The sequence below is a fragment of the Geotrypetes seraphini genome, chromosome 7 (assembly GCF_902459505.1).
Source record: "Geotrypetes seraphini chromosome 7, aGeoSer1.1, whole genome shotgun sequence".
Lineage (NCBI taxonomy): Eukaryota > Metazoa > Chordata > Amphibia > Gymnophiona > Dermophiidae > Geotrypetes > Geotrypetes seraphini.
In genome coordinates this window covers 28659264-28685377 of record NC_047090.1, presented here as the reverse complement: position 1 = coordinate 28685377, position 26114 = coordinate 28659264, and the positions used below count along the sequence as shown (strand labels likewise).

The following is a 26114-nucleotide window of genomic DNA, read 5'->3' as shown; positions in this document are numbered from 1 at the left end:
GCATACCTTAGGTTGGTTGTTTCTCATTAGGCTGGTGGGCAGACCTGAAGAAAAAACCAGCAGGTGCTGAAAAGGTCAAGGGTACAACCTCCATACAGCCTTCCAGACAGAAATGGAATTTTTCTGAATTCTTTAAATGCAAATGTCAGAACAATTGTCCACACCTGTCGCACCCCCTACAATGTACGAAGTCGATGTTTTTTTGGTTTCGTGTTCTGCAGTTTCCTTATAGGCATAGGCAGCGGAACGCTTTTTTATTTGGGGGAGGGGCCCATGGCTCCATCCTAGCCCCAGCAGGATCCTGTGACATGACCTCTCTGTCCAGCTCCTGACTCCCCCATCTACCTTCCCTGGTCACTGTAATTTTAAATCTTCTGGCAGCCATCGTGCAACATGGATGAGCAGGCCTGCCCTGGGAGTCTACGTTCTGCAGCAATGCTGCGCGGCAGCTGCCTGAAGATAATGCTTGAGTACCTGAATAAATTCATGTAAACTGTCCTGAGCTCTTCTGGGAGAACGGTATAGAAAATTGAATGAATGAATAAATAAATAAATAAATCAAAATTTAAAAATAAAGCATCTGGGAGGAGGTGGGTGGGGGAAGTATAGCCATAACTGACTCTTCTGACCACTAATTTTTGGGGAGGCCATGGCCCCTGTGGCCTCCCTCGTTCCGACGCCTATGGCCTTATGGTTTCCAACTGCATAACAACTTGCCGCTGATGCTATGAGTGTGTGCTCGCAACTGTTCGGGACTTTTCCTCTTATTTCATATTCTACTACTAACTCAACCCCTCCATCATCCTCATCCAGGAGTCACAAGCCACTGCTCGCTCCAAAACCCAGCTAACATATTCTAAGTCTAGGCGTTAGGGGCCTGATTTAATAAATAGCACCTAGAACAGCAGGTCAGCCGCATGACGTAAGAATAGCCTTACTGAGTCAGATCAATTGTCCATCAAGTTCAGTTGCCCATTCTCACAGTGGCCAATCCAGGTCACTAGTACGTGGCCAAAACCAAAATAGTAGCAACATTGCATACAGAATCCCAAAGGAAGAGCAAAATTCTAGAAGCCCAAAGAGTAACAAAAGATTCCGGAACCCCAAGGAGTAGCAACATTCCATGCTACCAATCCAGGGCAAGCAGTGGCTTCCCCATGTCTTGTCTCAATAACAGACTATGGACTTTTCCTCCAAGAAATTGTCCAAACCCTTCTTAAAACCAGCTATGCTATTCTCTCTTACCACAACCTCTGCTAATATTTGGGCTTTGGCCAGGTACTAGTGACCTGGATTGACCACTGTGAGAACAGGCTCCTGGGCTTGATGTTCCTTTGGTCTGACCCAGTATGGTGATTCTTATGTTCTTACGTGAGCTAAGTGTAGGACAATTAAGCCATTGTAACATCACTGATGATGTTGGCTCTGAGGCACTGTGGAATGAGGCATTATGACATCACAATCTCAGCTCTGGAATGTTGCTCTCATTGGGGTTCTGGAATCTTGCTATTCTTTGGGTTTTGGCCAGGTACTAGTGACCTTGATTGGCCACCGTGAGAATGGGCTACAGGGCTTGATGGACCATTAGTCTGACCCAATAAGGCTGTTCTTATGTTTTTATAAGGTCATCCTGCAGTGGAAGGTGAAATGGAAACCCTTTGAGAGTATTTTACTTGTGCACCTAATTTGAAGTTAAATGTTTGGAGCAGAGAAAAAGCCAAGAAGAACCTTTTGCTCAATTGTTCTGTAGTACTCGAAAAATGAGAAAGCCCGCAGTTATTATTCATGCTCAACATTCTTCAAAAAAGTGCAGTGATCTTCTCATGCTGCTGAGACATGTGAGGCCTGAGGTCATTTACATAGAGCGACTGATGGCTACATAGATTCCAGGCACATAAAAATGTCTGCCTAACATACGCATGTCAGACAAAGCTGCCGTATGTCTGGAGGCCAAGAAGAAAACCAATAGAAATTAGAGTATGACACAACTATTTCAGTTCTAGGGTGAAGCTGTAGGCTGAAAGATCCAGTGCTGCCCTTCAAGCATGAAGTAGGCAGACAAATAATATTGCAGCCATCGTTTTTGCTTAAATATAATCCATAGTTACCATATTCACTTGAATATGCAGGAAGAAAACAGTCGCTGAAGTATCCAAGAGGAAGGTAAGATATAGACACCCTTCACAGCTGAAATACACGTAAGGCTCTTTGTAAAGAATTCTTGTAAATATTAATAGATTTCATTATAGCAACATAAGAATACTCTGAGAACTTCCAAAATCTACATTAAAATACGTCTTTGCTAAGGTCAGGGACTGAATATTATATGAGGGGGTGCTGAAAAGTTTTCAGCCCAACCAAGAAGAGAATGACGAAATCAATGATCTGAAACAATGTCAAAACATAGAATTTAATTTCTGCAGAGTGGCAAAGTAACACTCAGAATTTAGGAAGTTGGTTGTTTGGGCTGAAAACTTTTCAGCACCCCCTCGAATGTAATACAAGTGAGCCAAGTGTAGGACAATCAAGCCATTGTGACATCACTGATGAGGTTGGCTCATATTGGTGGAATGAGGTATTATGACATCACAGTATCAGCTTTGGTTACCAGACAAACTGTTCACACAAGAGGGGGGTGCTGAAAAGTTCTCAGTCCAACCAAAAAGAGAATGACGTGGATATGGTTCAATCAATGATCTGAAATAATGTCAAAACATAGAATTTCTTTTCTGCAAATTGGCACTTAACAAAATAAGATAACACTCTCACGCTCATAATTTAGGAAGTTGGTTGCTTGGGCTGAGAACTTTTCAGCACCCTCTCGTAGTGATGGTTTCATGTGTATGTCAGTTACATAGTATTTTTAACATCCGAAACTGAGAAGAATGATATGGTTCACTATGGCCTCCTCACCCCCTTCCCCATTCTAGGAGCAATGTTGGGGGTTTAGGAATGGATTGCCATTAACCTTTCAGCATGAAAGAGAACCTAACCCTAGCCACTGATGTCCTCTATTACTGCATCTCAGGGTCCAGCCTCTTGCCTAGGCCACTGCGAATTCACATTGATGAGATGGTTTTCAGCTTTCTGCACCTGGTATTCAAGATGCTCTGGCTGTTTTCCTTCTTCTGTTTGTTGAAATAATAATCATGATAAAAATAAGTGATGCTTGCTGTATGGGCGGCAGGAATTTGCAACATCAAGCACACCCATGTCCTGAAAAGCCTCCATGCACACAAAAAAAATTATCTTCCTTAGAAATATATCTCTGCTTTTGTCCGTGACGCAGTTCCCTTCAGACCACTCCCTGGCTTGTATCCTAAAATTTTCAAGGCTGTTATCTATGGTTTGAGGAAATCTTGTGTTGTTCTTTGAATATGAGAAAGCTGCCCCCAGTGGAACCATTTCTTCTCCCCCCTCCCTACTACAGGACCAATCTATCATACAGCTGATTATATCATTTCTTTTTTTTTCTTTCTATTTATTAAAGTTTAAAATCACTTTTACAATAAAGAAAAGCTAGGAAATATCACCGTACACCAAATATCACTATAAATCAGCCAAATAAAAAGGAAATGTCTTAATTTATAAATTTATATTTTCCTTCTGTCTATTTCTTGTGTAATATGTTGTACTCTCACTTTTTGCATTCTGTAATTCGCTGATTATCCAGCCCTCTGAATCGCCTGGAAGTCATTTGACTATGGCGGTATAGAGAAAACCAAAAAAACTCTGTGGAGTGACGATGTTCCTAAATGGACTTTATTTGAAAGTATCAAAGTTCCAAAGGTACACTAAAATCATCCACATAAAATAATTCCATCCACATAAAAGTAAATCATCCACATAAAAGCCTTAAAGGACCTAGTCCGCTAGGGATACAGGACCCAACACGGTCCGCGTTTCGACAAAAAATGCAAGCAGTGTCTGACTTCCGGTTCACCACACAATTGTTTCCCACGTACATACCTTTATAGGACCCCCAGGGACCCCTGAAGAAGACTTTTTGTCGAAACGCGGACCGTGTTGGATCCTGTATCCCTAGTGGACTAGGTCCTTTAAGGCTCTTATGTGGATGATTTACTTTTATGTGGATGATTTACTTTTATGTGGATGGAATTATTTTATGTGGATGATTTTAGTGTACCTTTGGAACTTTGATACTTTCAAATAAAGTCCATTTAGGAACATCGTCACTCCACAGAGTTTTTTTGGTTTTCTCTGGATTTTCTTCTTTGTGGATATTTTGGGGTCAATTCCTTTTGTTTTTTGCTTATGGCGGTATAGAAGAATAAAGTTATTAATTTAGGGATCCTTTTTTCTCAAACTGCAGTAAAAAGTGGCTATAGCTTATCCTTACGTGGGTCATTCCCTGTGTGCTAAGGCCCTTTTTACTGCATAGGTAAAATAGCTGATTTTTCTATTTTTTTTTAAATTAATGTCCATGCATTAATTTCCCATTAGTGCAGGATCATTAATATGTGGGGGCCTGATTCTATAAATGGTGTCTAACTGCGCTCATCTTGTAGGTGCTGCAATGCACAGTTGTCAATCAACCACTAGAGGTCCTTTGCAGAATCACGCCTAGTGATTCCTAGGCGGACTTGGGTGTCATTAGGCATAGTTGAGGTAGGCACCGGCATATTAGGCCCAGATTTTACCTGGCCTAATTTACCAGCACCTAACTTCCACGCCTAGCCACGGCCCCTTATCATGCCTATTCTCCGCCCCTAAACACACCTACTTTTCAGATAGGAGTCATTACGCGTTGGAGGGTGCCTTGACTTAGGCATTGATAGGCACCGCGCTGATATCCGCACGCAACCTTAATTGACAATAAAAAAAAATTGCTTTTAACTGATTTTTAATGGCATGGTTAATTATCACACCATTTAACCAATTTAAAACCCCACATCAGTAGGCATCTGCAATTGGGGCACTTGGAAGCACTTAACCTAGACACCATTTATAGAATCACGCCCTGTGTCCCTACTGCCACCTGTTTTGTAGTGTTCAAGTCCTAGTTTGGTTGATGGGCTAATTTGTAGGGTTCAAATGCTAATTTGGTTCATGGGCTAATTTGTTAGCATAGAGCAGTGGTCTTAAACTCAAACCCTTTGCAGGGCCACATTTTCAATTTGCAGGTACATGGAGGGCCGCAGAAAAAATAGTTAATGTCTTATTAAAGAAATGACAATTTTGCATGAGGTAAAACTTTATAGTTTATAAATCTACCTCCCCTCCCCCCCGAAGGCCTGCTTGTTCCCTCCTTCTTTGAAGCGTCCTCCAGCTTCCCCCCTGGCCTCCCGGTCTTAGTTTCAGCTAATTACCGCAGCCTGTAGAGAGGATCGACAGTGCTGTAGCGTTCCTTGCAGGCTGCTATCGGCCTCCGTAGCACGTTCTCTCTTTAGCGGTCCCGCCCCCTCCTCTGACGTCAGGGGCAGGATCGCTACAGCGACGGCAATCCTCTCTGCAGGCTGCGGTAATTATCTGAAGGTAAGAGTGGGAGGCCAGGGGGGGGAAGCCGGAGGACGTTGCAAAGAGCGGGCAGCACTAGTACAAACCGCAGGCCGCACACTAGTATTTGGCGGGCCGCAAGTTTGAGACCACTGGCATAGGGCAATATAATTGCACTAAGGGATCCTTTTACTAAGGCGCCAGACAATTTAGCCTGCGCTAAATGCCAACGCGTCCATTATATTCTATGGACATGTTAGCATTTAGCGCATGTTAAATCGGCTAGCGCACCTTCGTAAAAGAGGAGGGTAAGTGATTAGCACAGAACACGCCCACTATCTGCCCTGCCCACAATGCTACAAAATAAAATCTATTTTTTAGCATGTGGAAAATGCGTACCAATCACAAAATAGCCAAGAGGAAAGGTGGGAAGGAAGGCACAGAGATGCTGACCCAGGTGCAAATTTTATTTTACCATGGGAGCAAGGCTTTTTACCGCTCCCACAGGGCGGTAAAAGGCTTTGCTCCTGTTCCTGCAATAAACTGGACAAAGTTGTTCCCATTCTTGTGGATTTCCCGTGGGAACCTCTCCTTGTGTCATCCTCTTATTTATTTCTAAAATTTCTAGACCGCCTATGACTAAGCAGTTAACAAATGAAACATTCACAATAGTTCAAAGGCAGTACAAATGCAAAATAGAAGGCAATGTTCTGTTGTGGATTAGGAATTGGTTATGGGACAGAAAACAGAGGGTAGGGTTAAATGGCCATTTTTATCGATGGAGGAGGGTAAATAATGGAGTGCCACAGGGGTCTGTACTGGAACTGGTGCTATTGAACATATTTATGAATTATCTAGAGCACTGGTTCCCAACCCTGTCCTGGGGGACCACCAGCCAGTCGAGTTTTCAAGATATCCCTAATGAATATGCATGAGCGAGATTTGCATACCTGTCACTTCCATTATATGCAAATCTCGCTCATGCATATTCATTAGGGATATCTTGAAAACCCAAATGGCTGGTGGTCTCCCAGGACAGGGTTGGGAACCACCGATCTAGAGACTGGAATAACAAGTGAGGTGATCAAATTTGCAGATGACACTAAACTGTTCAAAGTTCTCCAAACACACAAGGACTACGAATAATTGCAGGAAGACCTTAGGAAATTGGAACGACTGGGCAGATGGTATGTAATGTGGACAAATGCATAGTGATGCACACTAGGAAGAATAATCCAAATCATAGTTACCTTATGGTAGCACCCAAGAAAAAGATCTGAGTGTCATCGTAGACACTACGCTGAAATCTTCTGCCCAGTGTGCAGCTGTGGCAAAAAAAAAAAAGTAAACAGGATGCCAGGAATTATTAGGAAAGGGATGGTAAGTAAGCCTGAGAATATTAAAATGCCTCCGCATTGCTCCATGGTGTGTCCTCACCTTGAGTATTGTGTTCAGTTCTGGTTGTATCTCAAAAAAGATGTAGCGGAATTAGAAAAGGTTCAAAGAAGAGCGACTAAGATGATAAAAGAGATGGAACTCCTCTCATATGAGGAAAGACCAAAGAGGTTGGGGATCTTCAGCTTGGAAAAAAGACGGCTGAGGGCAGATTTGATTGAAGTCTACAAAATCCCGAGTGGAGTAGAACGGGTAAGAGAGTCTTGTACAGAATAGCATCCGATTATCAGTCCCAATTATAGAATTTACCCCTATTTGCCAGGTTCACTACTACTACTATTTATCATTTCTATAGCGCCGAAACAATTAATGAATGGTAACTACCTCTGCATTGAAAGGTAGATTCAAGAAAAGGTGCCACAAGACAGACATTAAGGACCTGATTCTTGACAATGCGCATCCCAATGGCAGGCAGCGGTACGCACCCTACCGCTGTCTAGCAGCCAATCGGGACACACGTTTTAAAGAAAAACCAACTCTCTGAGACAGGATGCCCACATTGTAGGCCTCCGGAGTGCATCTATGGCGATGTGCAGCACATCTATGTAGATGTATAGTGACGCCTTGAATTTAGACCTGCAAAATGCTGGCCTACATTTTGAGCATCTGACTGGGATTGTAGACGTGATTCTCTTTTGGACACCAAAGTGTGATTGACATGCGATCGGCGGCCCTTTCTTAGGTGGCCACCAATGTTGGTGTCTGAAAGAGAATCAATATTAAGCCAGTATTCTATAATGGCAAAGTTGGGGACTGAAGCTGTTACAGAATACCAGTGCAATTCAGTATTTGAGCACCAAACTTTGATTGCTAGCATTTACGCATTAGGCCTTCTTTTACTAAGCCACGTTAGGTTTCTACCACGGTCCTGGGCGCTAAATGCTCCAACGTTGCTCCGATGCTCATAGGCATTCCATGAGCATCGGAGTATTTAGAACTCCAAGGCGCACTAGAAACCTCTATCACGGCTTAGTAAAAAAAAAAAAAAAAAAGGGGGTGGGGGTAATCAGGAAGGCTGTCTGAAAATCTCATTTAAAAATTTTGAGTAGTCCTAAAACGGTTAGGGCTCTTCAGCTTGGAAAAGAGACGGCTGAGGTTGAGATTTGATTGAAGTCTACAAAATCATGAGTGGAGTAGAACGGGTACAAGTGGATAGATTTTTCGCTCCGTCAAAAATTACAGACTAGGGCACACTCGAAGTTACAGGGAAATACTTTTAAAAGCAATTGGAGGAAAATTTTTTTCACTCAGAGAATAGTTAAGCTCTGGAACGTGTTGCCAGAGGATGTGGTAAAAGTGGATAGTGTAGCTGGTTTTAAGAAAGGTTTGAACAAGTTCCTGGAGGAAAAGTCCATAGTCTGTTATTGACAAAGACACGGGGGAAGCCACTGCTTGCCCTGTATTGGTAGCATGGAATACTGCTATACCTTGGGTTTTGGCTACTGGGCTTGATGGACCATTGGTCTGACCCAGTGAGGCTATTCTTATGTTCTGTTTCAAAAGAGTTAGCAACATTCCAGGTTTGGCGACAAATACACCAGAGGCTAATGGACTGAATCTCTAGTATGTAAGATGGGGGGTTTATTGCTGAGGTATGTATGACCCTAGCCATATTATCTGGAGATGTAGAAGGGGGGGAGGGTGTGTAAAAATGGGCATAGGGAATTCAGTGTGAATGTGTAGCCACAGGCTGAAGAGTCTTGTGAGGCTCTGCAGTTGTCGGAGGGACCAGGTATGGGGGCAGTCCCAATCCGCTGTGCAAACGGTAGACGTCTGAGTATCCCTGGTCCTGCCTTTTGTTCTCGGCTCCTTTCTAGATAAATCGAGCCGGCTGGAGGGAGGGTGGAGCTACAATCATGGGTTCCTGAAGAAGGGATTGTGTGCTCCCGAAACCAGGCTTGGTTGGACCTGGTACTCGGCGGCGCTTCATTGCGGGTCGCCGCTGTTTTGACAACTTTACAAGAACATCTTAAGCTAAGTCGGTTTTTGATTCCAGTTGTGGGAGCTGGTTGGGGAGGTTCTCAGAGTGGCTTCTTAATTGACCTCACTTGCGTTCACTTGTTGGTGGTGATTCATTTTTCACTATTTTGATTTATTACACACAAGGAGGTACCCTATGATGGTGTGGGGGCAGGGGCTTGTTGGTCCCTGTCTCGTTATGTGAAGCGCTGGAGTATATCTCCCTTCACTGCCTTATCACACTGAGGGTACTCCATTTAAACTATATTAAATTATATTCATATTATCCATGTTATTTAGCGTTGTGATCACAGTTTTTTGGTCATTTAGTCGCCACTCTTAGAACCTTGTGATCTATGCGGCCTCTAGGTGGGTTTCTCTTAAGTTTTTCTGGCAGGTTTTTGGAGTGTTTGTGTTTTGGGATCTATTCATAGGCAAACAGTTGGAGAAACGTTTTAGAATATCTGATTCACACATGCTTCTGACAGCCAGAGCAAAAAGGGTAACAATTTACTTTACTTAAGGACAGCATTTTATTCCTGCCTTTATGGGATCACTTCCAGTTTATTCCTCTCTTTAAACAATGTTTTCAGTTCATAATGTCATCTGATCACGAGTAAAGTGCTTTATACAATAAACTATGCACAGCAGAATTCAGTCAATCTGAACGTTTTAGAAACAAAGGGGGCCACTGGCAAAATAGCTTTAAAAATGGGGTCCAGATGACCTTCAGCATTAGAGTCTAAATATTTCCCTGTCTCCTCCTCATTACTGAATGAGGGCTGCCCAAGGCCCATCTTCCTTCTCACAGCCACACCCTCACTCTTGAGTTTCTGAGTTTCCGCAAAATTCCGTCTGGCAAGTTCTTCTGACTTTACTTCGTGTGGAGCCCTCTCGGCATCTTCTAGCCTCCGAACATTTTTATGTTTCCTGTCATTTGGCACGCGGAATGTTCTAGTTGTAGAAGCTATGCGCTTCTCTTCCGTTTGTACTATAGTTTGTGCACAAAGAAACGCCTGAGCTTCTGATACATATCCTTCCTGATCAGCTGCAGCTGTTTCTTAAAATTTCTGTCACTTTTCTTCCAAGCGCCGCTTTCCACAGGTGGATGAAGCTTTTCATATTAACAATCAGTCTGCCGGTCCTCACATCCTCATGTCCCGCCACAAGGTATTCCAGACCTGGAAATCCAGCAAAACAATTTGTGAACATATGTGAAAATGGACTGAAAATGCAGTTTTTGTGGGTTTATAAGAACATAAGAATTGCCGCTGCTGGGTCAGAACCGTGGTCCATCGTGCCCAGCAGTCCGCTCACGCGGCGGCCCTTAGGTCAAAGACCAGTGCTCTAAATGAGTCCAGCCTCACCTGCGTACGTTCCGGTTCAGCAGGCACTTGTCTAACTTTGTCTTGAATCCTCAACCTTTTCTGAGTGTCAATTATTTATTTAAAATATTTATATTTTTTATCATAAATTTTCTACCCAAAAGACAGGAAACCTCGTGGTAGGTCTAAAAGAGGGGTGCAAAAGTTCAGTTTTCAAGGCCAGGTTTACAGGATATCCCTAATCAATATGGATCACCAACTCTTCATTAGTAAACGGGATACCTGTATCTATCTAGAGCTTCAATTACTAACCTTTAACTCCACAGGAATCAGTTTGAGGTTGGAAGATGTGAAGTGTGGAGGATAATGCTCCCCACTGAGCTGCATCAAGGTGATAACGAGGTGAAAAGGAATGTGTGTGAATTATTTTGTATTGTAGGTGAAGTTGTGATGTTGGTGAGCCTTGCAAACACAGCTCCTGAAGACGCCAGATGGCGAAACACAGTCTTGTGTTGAACCGAATGCTTTATGCAAATGCAAGTAGTGTCTCACTTCCGGTTCACCACACAATTGTTTCCCACGTACTCACCTTTATAGGACCCCCAGGGACCCCTGAAGAAGACTTTTTGTCAAAACGCGGACCGTGTTGGGTCCTGTATCCCTAGCGGACTTTAAGGCTCTTATGTGGATGATTTACTTTTATGTGGATGGAATTATTTTATGTGGATGATTTTAGTGTACCTTTGGAACTTTGATACTTTCAAATAAAGTCCATTTGGGAACATCGTCACTCCACAGAGTTTTTTTGGTTTTCTCTGGATTTTCTTCTTTGTGGATATTTTGGGGTCAATTCCTTTTGGGTTTTTTTTTTTTTTTTTAATGAATTGAAGAACAGGACCATCATGAGGACAGAGAGGCCTGACGATTGTGTTTAAGAAACTAATTTTCATGTAATCCGCCTTGAACCGCAAGGTATTGGCGGAATAGAAATCACTAATGTAATGTGCTGGACTGTTGTGCAACTCTCAGTTGGAAGCCTCTCTGACTAGATGATCATGGACTAGTGAACCCATGAACTAACCAATATCCAGTTTTGGATAAAAGTAATCAGAATGACTGTAGTATGTGTGTGAAAGTTGGGAAGTGAGCGTGAGTGTGAGTAATGGGGATTGGATTCACTGACTAAATTATTCTGATATTAATAAATTAAGTATTGGTAAGTTATAAAAGTGCTGTAATGAAAAGAACCGTGGGAGATGAGATTAAAATTGAATTGATTCAGATGATACTTGTTTGTATTAAATATTTATTAGCTGGTTTTAAGAATTTGCGTGATCCATATTCATTAGAGAAATTCTTAAAACTTAACTTGTTTGTGACTAATGATGACTGAACTTGTACACCCAGGGTCTGAAAGCTAAGCAAGTATAATTTTAGATCGATAAGGCCCAGCACTCTCCCCCTGCCAGCTTGAACCAGAAAGCGTTTCATTTAGACCAGATGTATATTACATTAGTCTCATTGAATTATGTGTGACCTGTGATTCCCACTGAGAGGGTAGCATGCTAACATGACTCTACAGCAGTGGTGTACCAAGGAGGGTCTTGGGGGGGAGGGCGGTCCGCCCTGGGTGTTAGCCATGAGGGGGATGTTCCCAGCCTTGAAGTCATGGCCCAGGAACTTCCCTTCTCACAGCCTGACCCCAAGGTTCTGGGTAGTCCCCGTGGCCCAGCATGTTCCCAGCCTTCTCTCCTGTCCAGTCCGATGGTCCTGTACCTTCCGTGAAGCTGAAAAAAACTGCCAGCCTCGGCAGTGATTCAGCTACGGCACCCATGGTGCCCCTTCTTGCTTTCCGTGACTGCCAATGACACAACTTCCTGTTTCTGCCCAGGTGGATCGCAGCAGAGGCAGACAGAAAGCAGGAAGGGGAGATGCGGATGACATAGCTGAATCACTGCCGAGGCCGGCAGTTTTTTCAGCTTCACGGAAGGTACAGGGCCATTGGACCGGACAGGAGAGAAGACTGGGAATATGCTGGGCTATGGGGACTACCTAGAGCCTTGGGGCCGGGCCATGAGAAGGGAAGTTCCCGGACCATGACTCTAAAGTCAGGAACACCCCCTCATAGCTTGCGCCCAGGGGAACATTACTAAAAATATTTTTTTACATGGGGGGGGGGTGTAAAAAAATGATGGACCCTGGGTGTCACATACCCTAGGTACGCCACTGCTCTACAGCAGTGGTTCTCAATCTTTTTTTCAGTCAGGACACATTTGATGAATGATATTCACATACTGTATGTGACAAACTGTACACATGACTTTTACCAACCTTTGGTCTGACACAGTATGACAGTTCTTATGCATTAAGGCCCATATTCTATAAACACTACCTTAGGTTAGGCGCCCTACCGGTGCCAAACGTAAGGGCAAAACGCCATTAAAAAGAAATAATAAAAATGTAGGTGCCTGCCTCACAGCTACAAAGACATTTTACAACACCTGTAGACGTGGCTAATGCTGGAAATGGAACGGGGGAGGCCACAGGGGCCGCAGCCTCCCCAAACATTTTCGGTCACCGCTTGTTTCACGTCCTCCGTCCCATCTCCCAGTGTTATGGTTTTAAATCTTCGGGCAGCCGCCACGCAGCATCTAAACAGCAGGCCTGCCCTGGAACTCTTCATTCTACTTCTGGGGGCAGTCCTGCTTGTGGATGCTGCAGGGCGGCTGCCAGAAGATATAAAACCAGGAGAAGGTGGGTGGAGGACTCGGGAGCTGCTGAGAAGTTGTGCACTAGGGCGGAGCTCCTGCCCTCCCCCCCCCAAAAAAAAATAATAATGCAGCGTTCTGCTGCCTATGGCATTAGGTGTCTTAAAGCAAATCCTTAGTCGCAATTCATGTGAAAAGTAGGCCTTGAAAACCCTGGTCTACGTTTTCGCTGTTTACCTTTCTTGGAGCCGCCATTCTACAAATGGTGTGTGATTCCCACGCGATCATCGGCCATTTTTATAGGGCAGCCGCCGATACGGCGCCATTTGTAGTATCCGGCCCTAAATGTAAACGTGTTCTGCATCCATGAGAAACATATCTCCCTTCAAGAACAGGCGCAGACCCGAACAAGCACATTTCTCCATGCAGTTACCATGCGCCAACACTGGAAATCTAATATGCGAGGTATACAGTAAACCCCCGCTAATTCGTGGTTCGCAAATCGCGGACTCAGTAATTTGCGGTATTTTCCGACCGCCTATTCCTGGCTCTAATGTCATGGTTGCATCAATCAGGAGCTGCTTTGACACGCTCTGGTGTATCAAAGCAGCTCCTGATTGGTGTAACCATGACTTTAGTACCAGGAAGAGGCGGTCGGAAAATGGGCCCGGCTTCGTAAGTACAGTTTAAGCACCCGCCGGCACCCCAGCTGCCCTCTCCTGCCTTTGATCAGCTTAAAAACCCTATTTGTGTTTTTTTTTTAATTCGCGGGTGTTCCTGGAACGGAACCCCCATGAATTTTGGGGGAGTACTGTACACTGGAAAGTATGTGACATATACTTCTTAATGTCACCACCAGATGAGAGATGAGTGCAACGGTTTCTGGTAGAGGAGAAGCAAAAAACATATGACTCCAGAAATACTAGGACCGGGGAGGGGGGAGGGGGGCGTGCGATGAAGCTACTAAGTAGTAGATTTAAAATGGACCGGAGTACGCTAACCAATTTAGCACGCAGTAAATGCTAAGATATCCATTATATTCCAATGGGCATCTTAGCATTTTATCGTGTGCTAAATTGGTTAGCATACCTCAATGAAAGGACCCCCTTTGTTAGCTGTTATTTTAAAACGTCTGCATCCAATAGAATTTAGTAGCATTGTTTCCCTCCATCCAATAGAATTTAGTAGCATTGTTTCCCTCCATCCAATAGAATTTAGTAGCATTGTTTCCCTTCATCCAATAGAATTTAGTAGCATTGTTTCCCTCCATCCAATAGAATTTAGTAGCATTGTTTCCCTCCATCCAATAGAATTTAGTAGCATTGTTTCCCTTCATCCCCCATACCACCAAGGGAAAAAACATACATTTAGAAACAGAACCCAAGGAGCCTAAGCAAATTATTTAGGATTTGAAGCTACTGTACCAGGATTGAGAATGGGGCAGGTGCATCCTCTGTTGGTCCACGACTCGGGGTACAGTGTCCGTTTTCCCCTCCAGATCTTCAGCTTTGTCATTTTCAATACTTTTTTCACCTTCACATTGACTTCTGCGTGGGAGCCTTTGTCATGTGCTGATAATATCTTGACCTTTAGCACTGTTAAGAAAAGAGACACAACAATTTCACAATGCAAAAGCACATGCAGGCAGCGCTGCGTCAGCAGAAGTAAGTCAGACAGTTCTGCTTCTTCAGTGTCTTTGTTCATCTATGTTGTTGCAAGTTGACCATGTAGTGTGGAAAGGATTCTTTATGTTATGGAAATTAAGATCTATCAGATCTTATTTTGATAGAGTTCCTTTTCAGTTACTTGTTCAGTCGTTAGTACTGTCTTCTAGATTAGAAACATAGAAACATGATGGCAGGTAAAGGTCCATCTAGCCTGCCTATCTGCAACATCCACTATCGTCTCCTCTCCCTATTGGCTAAGGTTCCTTACACCTGCATTGTGAGGTCATAGAGCTTTATGGTTATGGAAACAAAGAAACACAATGGCAGATAAAGGCCAAATGGCCCATCCATTCTGCCCATCCACAGTAACCATTATCTCGTCCTCTCTCCAAGAGATCACACATGCCTATCCCAGACTTTCTTGAATTCAGACATAGTCCGCGCCTATCTCTACCACCCTTTCTGTAAAAAAAAAAGTATTTCCTCAGATTACTCCGGAGCCTATCACCTCTTAACTTCATCCTATGCTCTCTCATTGCAGAGTTTCTTCTTAAATGAAAGAGACTTGACTCATGCACATTTATATTACGTAGGTATTTAAACATTTCTATCATATCTCCCCTCTCCCGCCTTTCCTCCAAAGTATACAGATTGAGATCTTTATGTCTGTCCCCATACACCTTATCATGAAGACCACACACCATTTCAGTAGCTTTCTTCTGGACTGACTCCATCCTTTTTATATCTTTTTGAAAGTGCGGCCTCCAGAATTGTATACAATATTCTAAATGAGGTCTCACCAGGGTCTTATACAGGGACATCAATACCTCCTTTTTCCTACTGGTCATACCTCTCCCTATGCAACCTAGCATCCTTCTAGCATTTGCCGTCACCTTTATTTAAACATTGTTTATTTGGCGGGGCAGCAGTCTCTTTACGAACATTGTGTATTGTTCAGAATACAGCTGTTACATTGATTTTTAATTTGAAGAAATTTAAACTTGTATCCCCCTCATTTTACCAAAAATTGCACTAGCCCCCTATAGAGGGCAGAGTTTTGTTCAAGCTTGAATGCTTTATATATAAAGCGATGTATCAAAATATTTGATGAATCAATTTTTATTTATCCTTTTTTAAGTTTCCCGCAGTTAAAGGTTGTACTCAAACAAGATTTATAAATTGGCAATTATCTTATCAAAAAATAAAACAGAAAGCTACAACCAATAAACAGGATTCAAAAGTAAATCTCAAAGATAAGAAAAAGAAATCCCTAAAGAGAATACAGTGGTACCTCGGTTTACGAGTGCACCGGTTTGCAAGTGTTTTGAAAGACGAGCAAAACATTCGCAAACTTGGTGCCTCGCAAACCGAGCTTGCCTCACTGTACGAGCGCCCCTCCCCCCCAACCCCCCCCCCCTCCGCGAACCGGCACCTTCCCCCCCACGATCCGGCACCTCCCCGCCACCATCGGGCACTCCCCTGCCACGACCTGAGATCCTCCAACCCACCCGAACCCTCTTCTTACTTTCAGTGTATTCTCCGCATCGGCACCGGCACCCCCCGCTCGCATCGCACCCCCCCCCCACTGCGATCTGAAATCCCCCAGCACACACCCAAACACGCCGTTTATCCCTAACTGGCCGCCGGCACCAACACACAGGACATGCCGGTGCCGGTGCCCGAAGATCTGCGGCTTCTTCTTTGCTGGGCCTGAGCGTGAACTCGAAGGCCTTGAGTATGCGCAGATGCTCAAGGCCCAGCAAAGAAGACGCAGATCTTCCGGCACCGGCATGTCCTGTGCGTTGGTGCCGGTGCTGGCGGTCAGATGGAGGTAAGCAGCGTGTTCAGGTGGGTGTTGGGGGATTTCAGATCATGGCGGTGGGGTGCGATGCGAGCGGGGGATACCAGATCGCAGGGGGAGGGTGCCGGATCGTGGGGGGGGTGGCGGTTCACGCGGGGGAGGCCTTCGGGGGGGAGCAATGCTGGTTGTCGGGGGGGGGTGGGTAGAGCAGCGCTGCTGGCCTCGCGGGGGTGGGGGGGGTGGTAACGTATCAAGCAAGTTTCCCTTAGTCCCATGGGGAAACTCGCTTTGATATACGAGTATTTTGGTTTACGAGCATGCTTCTGGAACGAATTATGCTCGTAAACCAAGGTACCACTGTATTACAATATTTAGGAATCACTCATAACAAATTTTTGAAAAAGATAGGTCTTTTTTGAAACATTTAAAACTAGATTGCTGGTTAATATTAGTTGGTAATGCTTTCCAGTTTTGCTGCTCGATATACCCACGTGGAGTTAAAAAATTCTATGTATTTAAAGTTCCTAATGACTGGATACCGAAAAGTATCATTGTTTCTTAGGTTCAAAGACGGATTGTTAGAAAATTTAACGAGATGTGGCATATAATCAGGAGTTTTTCCAAACCGTATTTTAAAAAGAATACAACCACGGGTCGATTGAAGAGGGGGTTGTTTTGCTGTTCTTATCTCCTGTATGTATTTTAGATTCTGTTGAATATAATGCTGCAATATTTGTATTATGAATCTTCTGTGTTTCACTGTTTTGATAGCATTCTTGTTTGCATCAATAAAAATTGTTTGAACCTAAAAAGAATACAATAGAATTTATAAGTATTCTCCCTTCTAAAGGAAGCCAGTGTAATTCACGTAAATATGGTGTAATCTTTTCACTTTTCTTATCACCATAGTACAGAACTCTCATTGATTGGTATGACCACCTCCATTCAATACTTTCTAGATCATCACCAATCAACTCTGTTAATCTCTATTGAACTCTCTGCAGCTTTCGATACAATCGATCATCAGCTTCTCCTTGGCAGACTTCATTCCATTGGCATTGCAGATCAAGTTCTTTCCTGGTTTACATCCTATTTAACAGATCGCACTTCTGCTGTTTTCTTTAAAGACTCAATTTCAAACTCTTCTTTAACTACTCATGGTGTTCCTCAAGGATCTATCCTTTCTCCTTTATTATTCAATATTTTCCTTGCTCCGTTAATTACTTTATGTCAATCCGTGGGTTTTCAAGTTTATGCATATGCAGACGATATCCAGCTTCTGCACTCAATTGATACCAATAAAATGTCTGATATTCAAGAGATCAGTGAAAAACTTGACCTAGTTTATCACTGGCTAAATACGAACAAATTGGCACTCAATATCAAAAAATCTAATGTTATGTTATTCCCATGGAAAGAAAGTTCCACTCTCATTGCTCCTATTACTATAAAAAAATATCCCACTGCAATTAGTAAACAGTATAAAAATCTTAGGGGTGACTTTTGACACCAAACTTAATTTTCATGATCACATCAGTACTATTGTTAAAACCACTTTTTATAGATTACGTAAGATTTGAGCAATTTCAAAATTTCTATGTCCCAAATCATTAAATATTCTTATTCATTCGCTGGTGATTTCTAAACTGGACTACTGCAACGCACTCTTTAAAGGAATATCATTGAATGAAATCAAACGTCTTCAAATTATTCAAAATGTCTCTATTAAACTTATAACTAATTCTAGAAAGTTTGATCATGTTACTCCTCTTTTAATAGATGCACATTGGCTCCCAGTCACTCATCGAATAACATATAAACTCTGTCTGCTCACTTTTAAGTCTCTACTCAATAAAACTCCAGCTTTTATATATAAACTATTAATCCCCTACAATCCAAGTAGAACTTTAAGATCTAATGAGCAAAATCTACTAATTATTCCCTCACTTAAGATCATTAATACAAGACGGCAATTCATCTTTTCAGTAACTGCTCCACAGATCTGGAACGCCCTCCCAATTTTTCTACGAAATGAGCATGATCTGGGAAAATTTAAAAGTAATCTAAAAACATTTCTTTTTAAAGATGCCTTTGGCATTTAATCTATTAATCCTTAGACTGTTGTTTTAAATATTATATTCTACTGTTATTTGTCTTCCTTATGTTTTTTTCCTTTTTTTGTTCTACTTTTCTATCATGAATTGTATTTCACACCCCTTTTTTTACCTTATGTTACAAATATGTTGAACCATTTTTAATATTATGTCATTATTTAAAGTTTGTATTGTATTGTTTCCCACCGAATGTATTTTAAATTGTACATCGCTTTGAATTATGATTAAGCGATTAATCAAAAGAACCATTAAACTTAAACTTTAATCCAGGAGTGTCAAAGTTCCTCCTCGAGGGCTGCAATCCAGTTGAGTTTTCAGGATTTCCCCAATGAATATGCATGAGATCTATTTGCATGCATTGCTTTCATTGTATGCTAATAGATCTCATGCATATTCACTGGGGAAATCCTGAAAACCCGACTGGATTGTGGCCCTCGAGAAGGGACTTTGACATCCCTGCTTTAATCTGGAGATTAATCTAATGGCTGTATTTTGTAACATTTGGAGGGTTTTTTAAATTATAAATTTAGGGCAATCTAAAAAGGTGTTTCTGCAACAGACCAGTTGAGACAAAACTAAAGATTGTATTAATAGGCCAAATTGATAGTGGGTGACCTTAATCTACTGGATATGGATTGGAGTACCCCCATCTGAGGTGGTAGCGCTCAGTTCTTTAGTTCACAGTATTTTGGATGCCTCTTAGCATATCTAAACATTGTGGCAGAATTAGATCGGACCCCAGAGGAAGGCATTTTTTGACCGAAACACGGACCATGTCGGGTCCATATCACAACACTTCTACTGTGTACTATATGGATTTACAATTGACGGACCATGTCGGGTCCATATCACAACACTTCTACTGTGTACTATATGGATTTACAATTGATCTGCATCGCTTTTAATTGTGAAGACTTTTTAATAAACTTTCATATCAAGATCATCGACTCCACAGGTTTTGCTTTTTCGCCTGGTTTCTCCTGTTTCACTGTGGAACATTTTGGTGATTCTCTTCGGCTTGCCCTTCAAAGATAAAGCCCTCTCCTTTCGTGTTGTGTAGATTTCTCTGTCCAACTCACCATACGAGTACTTCATGCTGCAAAACACTTTGGGATGTCCCAAGGCCTGTTCCTTACATTCGCATTTACCTGGAAGAGGAAAAGCAAAATCAAAACTGAACCAGTTTCCTTGATATGTGAACATCGGCAAACACAACAGTAGGATATGTCATCTTCAGCAGTAGGTTATGGTATCTTCCAGCAATTATTGAAATAAAACTCCGCTCAGATGTGTAGAAGCAAAGATGAGCATGATCGGCAAACCTACAAGAGATGTAAGGCCCAATATTCAGCTGGCAGTGATTTGCTGACTGCAGCTGGCATTAGACCCAGATATTCAATACCAGGGTATGTCCAGGAACCAGAATTGAATTTCCGAGTTGTTAGAGCTGGCTAATATATAGCCAGTTAAGTGCAATATAAGCCTCCTTTTACGAAACTGCAATAGCAGGGAGCCGCGCTGAAAGGCCCGCGCTGCTCCTGACGCTCATTGAGTTCCTATGAACGTCGGGAGCAGCGCAGGCCATTCAGCGTGGCTCCCTGTGCTAGAAACTGCAATAGCAGTTTCGTATAAGAGGGGGATTGAGATAGGACTGTCTTTTATGCGATCCTATTTATGCGGTTAACATGGCCAGTTAAATGTTGACTCTGCCCCAGAATGCCCCTCCCCCCCCCCCCCAAATAACTGGTTTTCAGTTAACCACTAAGTAGTTAGGCCTGGATTCTATAACTGGCACTGTTGTCCGTGTCCGCCTTAAAAGCGGCTGCCAATCCCGTGTCAATCACGTGACGGCGATGGGTACAGAATCACGCTTCCGGCAAAGGCAGCGTTTTTTTTGGCCTTCATTTCTGTCGCCTCCATAGGCACTTTAGGCTGCCTGATGCCACTTCAAACATTAGTCACGCCCACAGTGATGTTAGGCGGCCAAAATGCCTATAGAGGTGCAATTCCGGTGCCAATTTTTTTCAAGGTGCTTTGAAACTCAGTTAAAAACGTTGTTTCAATGGTGTTTTTTTTTACTGAGTTTAGGCCTATTAAAACCGGCACCGTTTAGAGAATCTGGGCCTTATTTTCAGCAGCACTAACAAGTTACGGTAAGTGCTGCTGAAAACGAGCAGTTAGCCCCAAAAAGGTGATTTAACTGACCAGGAGCCATTTCTGTCTGGTTAAATCACTTTGAATATCGACTCCGTACTGCGCAATGGTAGATTAGAACACTCGGCTAATCTACAATAGACATAGTGATTGATGGTTGACAGCCATTACATCATGATTCATTGCTTACAAGCAGCTCCTAAGTCACCTTGAGATTCAGCAGAAGGATTTCAGCACAAACCTGAAAGCCTGCAGAGCCCCATTTGATTTGTGGCTCCATTATTTACCGTCTAGCCTTCGGCAAGGTCCAGCATTAGGGCTTTTAGAGGACTGTCTGGGTGCCTGGAGGATTTCCAAAACCCAGCAGTTTGTCCGAGTTTTGGAAGGCCCCTGAACTCTGGGCCGTGTCTGGATGTCCTCTGCACATGTGCAGACGTAAACGTAATGACATCACATGCAAGCAGGTGACATCATCGTGTCGACGTCCTTGCATGGGCAGAGGACATCCAAACACGGCCCAGAGCTCAGTGTGGGTGAGGCTGAGGGCAGGGCAGGGTGAGGCTGGTGGCGGAACGGGGTAGGGCCAGGGTCAGGGTCTAACTAAACTAAACTTTAAACTTATATACCGCATCGTCTCTATAAAGATAGAGCTCGGCACGGTTTACAAAACATTTAAAGAAAGGAAAATATAATAAGTATTAGCTATTGTATAGAGAGCAGCGAAATTTACATGTTTGAAAATAGGCAAGTTTTCAGATGTTTTTGAAATAATTGGAAAGAGCCCAAATTATGCAGCTGGACAGGAAAATTGTTCCAAAGCTCAATAATTTTAAAGTAAAGAGATTTCCCTAATTTTCCAATATGGATAACGCCTTTTAACGAGGGGAAAGATAATTTAAGCTTTTGGGTCCTCAATATCCACAATAAATATTCATGCATGCAAATTTCTCTCATGAATATTTATTGTGGATATCCTGAAGATCTAAGCACAGCACAGACAAGATGATACTGGATAGGGTTACCAGATTTCCTCTTTAGAAAACAGAGGACCCAAAAGCTTAAATTATCTTTCCCCTCGTTAAAAGGCATTATCCATATTGGAAAATTAGGGAAATCTCTTTACTTTAAAATTATTGAGCTTTGGAACAATTTTCCTGTCCAGCTGCGTAATTTGGGCTCTTTCCAATTATTTCGAAAACATCTGAAAACTTGGCTATTTTCAAAAATGTAAATTACTCTCTATACAATAGCTAATACTTATTATATTTTCCTTTCTTTAAATATTTTGTAAACCGTGCCGAGCTCTATCTTTATAGAGACGATGCGGTCGGTATATAAGCTTAAGGTTTAGTTTAGTGTGTGTATGAAAGACATGGTTTTCTATTAGCATTGACCAGCTTTGTTTGGCAAAATGCATCAGGCATGGCTCCTGGGAGCACTTTGAATAAACTTGATTTGAATCTCCTTATTGTCTGCCGATCTTTTGTTCCACGTTGGATTCTTTGGTGGATCACTTGCCTTGTTGTTTTGTTACAAATTACCATAGATGGAGTGGGACGTACCATAGGAGTTACAGATTTCGTTGTTTATACATACATATGGGTTAAAGTTGGACAACATAGAGTGAGGCAGTTGCAAACTTGGTTATTAAAACAGACTTATGTTTCGGATAGTATTACTGCTTTACAATGCATTTGAACACTTTTGTATACGTATGGAAAGGGTTCAGAGTTAAAGTCCTGGGCAATAGGTGGGAAGGAAGGGGGGATTTATTCAGAGATGTTTGGGGCTTGCATAGAACTAAAACTGTACACTGGCACTGGTATGCTAATCTTTGTTGTTTTGAATTTTATAATAAAAGAAAAAAAGAAATACAAGTGGAAACAAAACACCGCCCTCAGACTGATCTACTCCCTGAGAAAATATGATCACATTACAACTGCCTTCTTAGACTCTCACGGCTACCCATACAAGCACGAATTCAATTCAAATTCTACTGCCTATTATTCAAAGCATTAAATGGCTCTTCCCCCTCCTACCTAAACAACCGCTTAAACCAGATCTTCACCTCAAGACACAGAAGAACCCCGAACCCTTTTGCCTTCCCCCCACTCAAAGGCACACAGCGCAAGAAAATGTTTGACAATCTTCTGGCAACACAAGCAGCAAAACTCAACCATTCCATCTCCAACCTGCTGACGACAACGGGCGACCTCAAAACATTCCGAAAAGAAATCAAAACCCTGCTTTTCAAAAAATTCATCCAAATATCTTAACCCCTCTTCACCTACCTCCAGATAATTCTCCCCTATAAAATCCTCCCCAAATCACCTACCAAGTAAACAGATCCCTGAAATGTATTGTAATCTTACCTACTCCAAATGTAATCTATTTGTTTATATCACACAGTTCTGCACTGTCAATTTGCTATCCAACTTGTAAATCCCCTCGGAATCTTTCCAGCTATATCTCCTCTGTTGTTAAAAAATAAATAAATAAATAAGTGTATCTTCACTGAAAAATGTCCAGTCAAATCTTTTGTAATCCGCCTTGAACTGCAAGGTATAGGCGGAATAGAAATCCGTAATGTAATGTAATGTAAATAAAGAAGTAAAGAAGAAAACAGGTAAGTAAATGAGGGCAGGGCATAGACAGACAGGGGTGGGGGGGCCCAGTGCACTTGTGTGCCTAGGGGCCCTCAAAGAATTAATCCTGCCCTGACCAGGACATTGCTACAATGGAGAAACGATATCAGGGCAGATGGAATTCATCAATGCTGCCTGACTATTGTTGGACATTAATTAGAGATGCTCCTAATCTTGTTTAAAAACGTACTTTAACAGCAAAACCATTCTAGAAACTAATATTTATAGGAATTCTTAAATCGGCGCAATGCGTTACATGATGACTTCTCATGCTCTAAATATTTGCGATTTGCTCAAAAACTGTATGTGATAGGAGAAAACTGAGGCTATTTTCATACACAGGAGGTCAAATTCTATAAACCTCATTTTCTACTTGCTCCAGAAAAAAAGTTAAAATTTGTTGCACAGTGTAAGTGGTCACAATCCAACAAAATTAGGACAGTCTCCATCAAGGGCTATACCCTTAGTCCAGCGAGTTCTCACTTGTTTTTCATTCTGTTGGAAAGTACCATATTTTTCGCTCCATAAGACGCACCTGACCATAAGACACACCCTAGATTTAGAGGAGGAAAACAAGAAAAAAAACATTCTGAACCAAATTCTCTGCCAGGCTCTGTACCCAATCCCATACTCCTTGTCAGGCTCTGCACCCTGCCCCCCCTCCCTGCCAGGCTCTGTACCCTGTCCACCTCTCTGGTGGTCTAGTGGTAGGCTGGGGCAGGGACAGGGAACAGGGCAGGCAGGCCTAGTGGCCTAGTGAGAGGCAGGCTGGCCTAGTGGCAGGCAGGCAGGCGGCGGTAGGCGAGCAGGGGGGTGGGGTGTTTTACAAAGGCACAGCGAGCGGGGTGTTTTAAAAAGATGCGGCGGAGGGAGGGGTGATTTAAAATGGTATGGGGATGTAATTTTTTTGTACCTTCGTTACAAAAGACACACCGAGATTTCCACCCACTTTTGGGTGGGAAAAAAGTGTGTCTTATGGAGCGAAAAATACGGTACTAAATGAAAAAAGTGGAAACTGTCCCAACTGAAGTTAGTTGGGCTGAGAATTTTTCAGCACCCCCTCTTACACTGGGCTATTTTTGGGCTGCTTTTTCAAGGTAATTGGGCAGGATTAGAAAAATGTATCTGGCAACACTGATTAGAAGTAACCTTGCAAAAATATTATCTTCAGGTTGCCTGGCATTTGTATTTGGGTTTTGAAGAGCTGCTAATTTTCCACATATTACCTAACAACAAAACAAAATGTACTTGGTGGGGGCCAGCCTCTTTCTTCCACTCAGGTTTTAGTAGAAAGGAAGCAAGTTCTGGAAGGTTTCAGGTCAATGACCTGACAGAAACTTGGCACTGGTAATTTGCTTCCTTTACCCATTACCATCTTACATTGTTCATTTCATGGAATCTAATATAGATGTGAACAGGCCAAACATTTTCAGTTCATTTGTGGAATATTCTGCATTTCTTCTGATTTTTGCAACTTTTTGGTTCAGTTACAGGGAAAAATACTTTTAAAACCAATAGGAGGAAAAATTTTTTCACTCAGAAGTTAGTTAAGCTCTGGAACGCATTGCCAGAGATTGTGGTAAGAGCGGATAGCGTAGCTAGTTTTAAGAAAGGTTTGGACAATTTCCTGGAGGAAAAGTCCATAGTCTGTTATTGAGAAAGACATGGGGGAAGCCACTGCTTGACCTGGTTCGGTAGCAGGGAATATTTGGAGTTCCGGAATCTTGCTGTTCTTTAGGATTCTGAATGGAATGTTGCTGCTCTATGGGTTTTGGCCAAGTACTAGTGACCTGAATTGGTCACCGTGAGAATGGGCTACTGGTCTTGATGGACCATTGGTCTGATCCAGTAAGGCTATTCTTATGTTCTTATTTCACACATTTGGTTCAAAAAGGTCTTTTAAAACATGCATTATAACTTTTTAATATATGCATATCAATTCTACAAGCATGAATTCAGAGATTTGTACATGTTAAATTAATTGTGCATGCCTTGAACTAAATATTTTTAAAGCCTACTAATGGACTGAAGGTAGAATCCAGCATAGGAACTAAACTCATAGACAAACGTCAGCCAACCTTTGCTTCAGTGCCCCCCTCCCCCACCTGCATAAGATCCTATCCAGCCACTATCCCCCAACCCCTTGCCTCAACTCCCTTCCAACCAACTTCCCAAGTCCCACATCAACTCCTTTCCTGCCATCATCCCTCACAGCCCCCTGCCCACATCAGCTCCCTTCCAGCTAGCTTCCTTCACCCTCCGAAATCACCTAGTCAGCTCTCCCCTAAGCTCCCCATCTGTTTGCACTAGCTCCCTTTCCACCAGCATCCCCCTACCCACATTAACTCCTTTCCAGTCAACATTCCTCCCAGCCCCAACTTACATGCATTCTTAATGTACCCCTCATTATTTATAGGATCCCTGAAGAAGACTTTTTGTCGAAACGCGGACCGTGTTGGGTCCTGTATCCCTAGCGGACTAGGTCCTTTAAGGCTCTTATGTGGATGATTTACTTTTATGTGGATGGAATTATTTTATGTGGATGATTTTAGTGTACCTTTGGAACTTTGATACTTTCAAATAAAGTCCATTTGGGAACATCGTCACTCCACAGAGTTTTTTTGGTTTTCTCTGGATTTTCTTCTTTGTGGATATTTTGGGGTCAATTCCTTTTGTTTTCAGCTCCCTTCCAGCCAGCCATGTGAAAGCACAAACAGAATTTAATTCATAAGAATCTTGTTACAAACACACGAGGAGAGTCTGTATTATCTCTTCTTCCAGGGTATATTGATTTATACCCTGTTATCCCAGCTCCTGCACAAGCTAATG

The 26114-nt window shown here is 42.6% G+C and overlaps 1 protein-coding gene across 2 annotated transcripts in view; it reads right to left on the bottom strand.

Moving 5' to 3' along the window:
- Positions 1 to 9385: 9385 nt before the first annotated feature.
- Positions 9386 to 26114, bottom strand: part of NTN4 (netrin 4) — an 85077-nt gene continuing 68348 nt past the window's right edge. For both annotated transcript variants that reach the window (XM_033953442.1, XM_033953443.1), the window contains exons 8-10: positions 19566 to 19634; positions 14329 to 14499; positions 9386 to 10052 (exon numbers count right to left, since the gene is read on the bottom strand). In XM_033953442.1, coding sequence (XP_033809333.1) covers positions 9916 to 10052; positions 14329 to 14499; positions 19566 to 19634 — 377 coding nt within the window. In that variant the 3' untranslated portion in view covers positions 9386 to 9915. The remainder of the gene's footprint in view (positions 10053 to 14328; positions 14500 to 19565; positions 19635 to 26114) is intronic.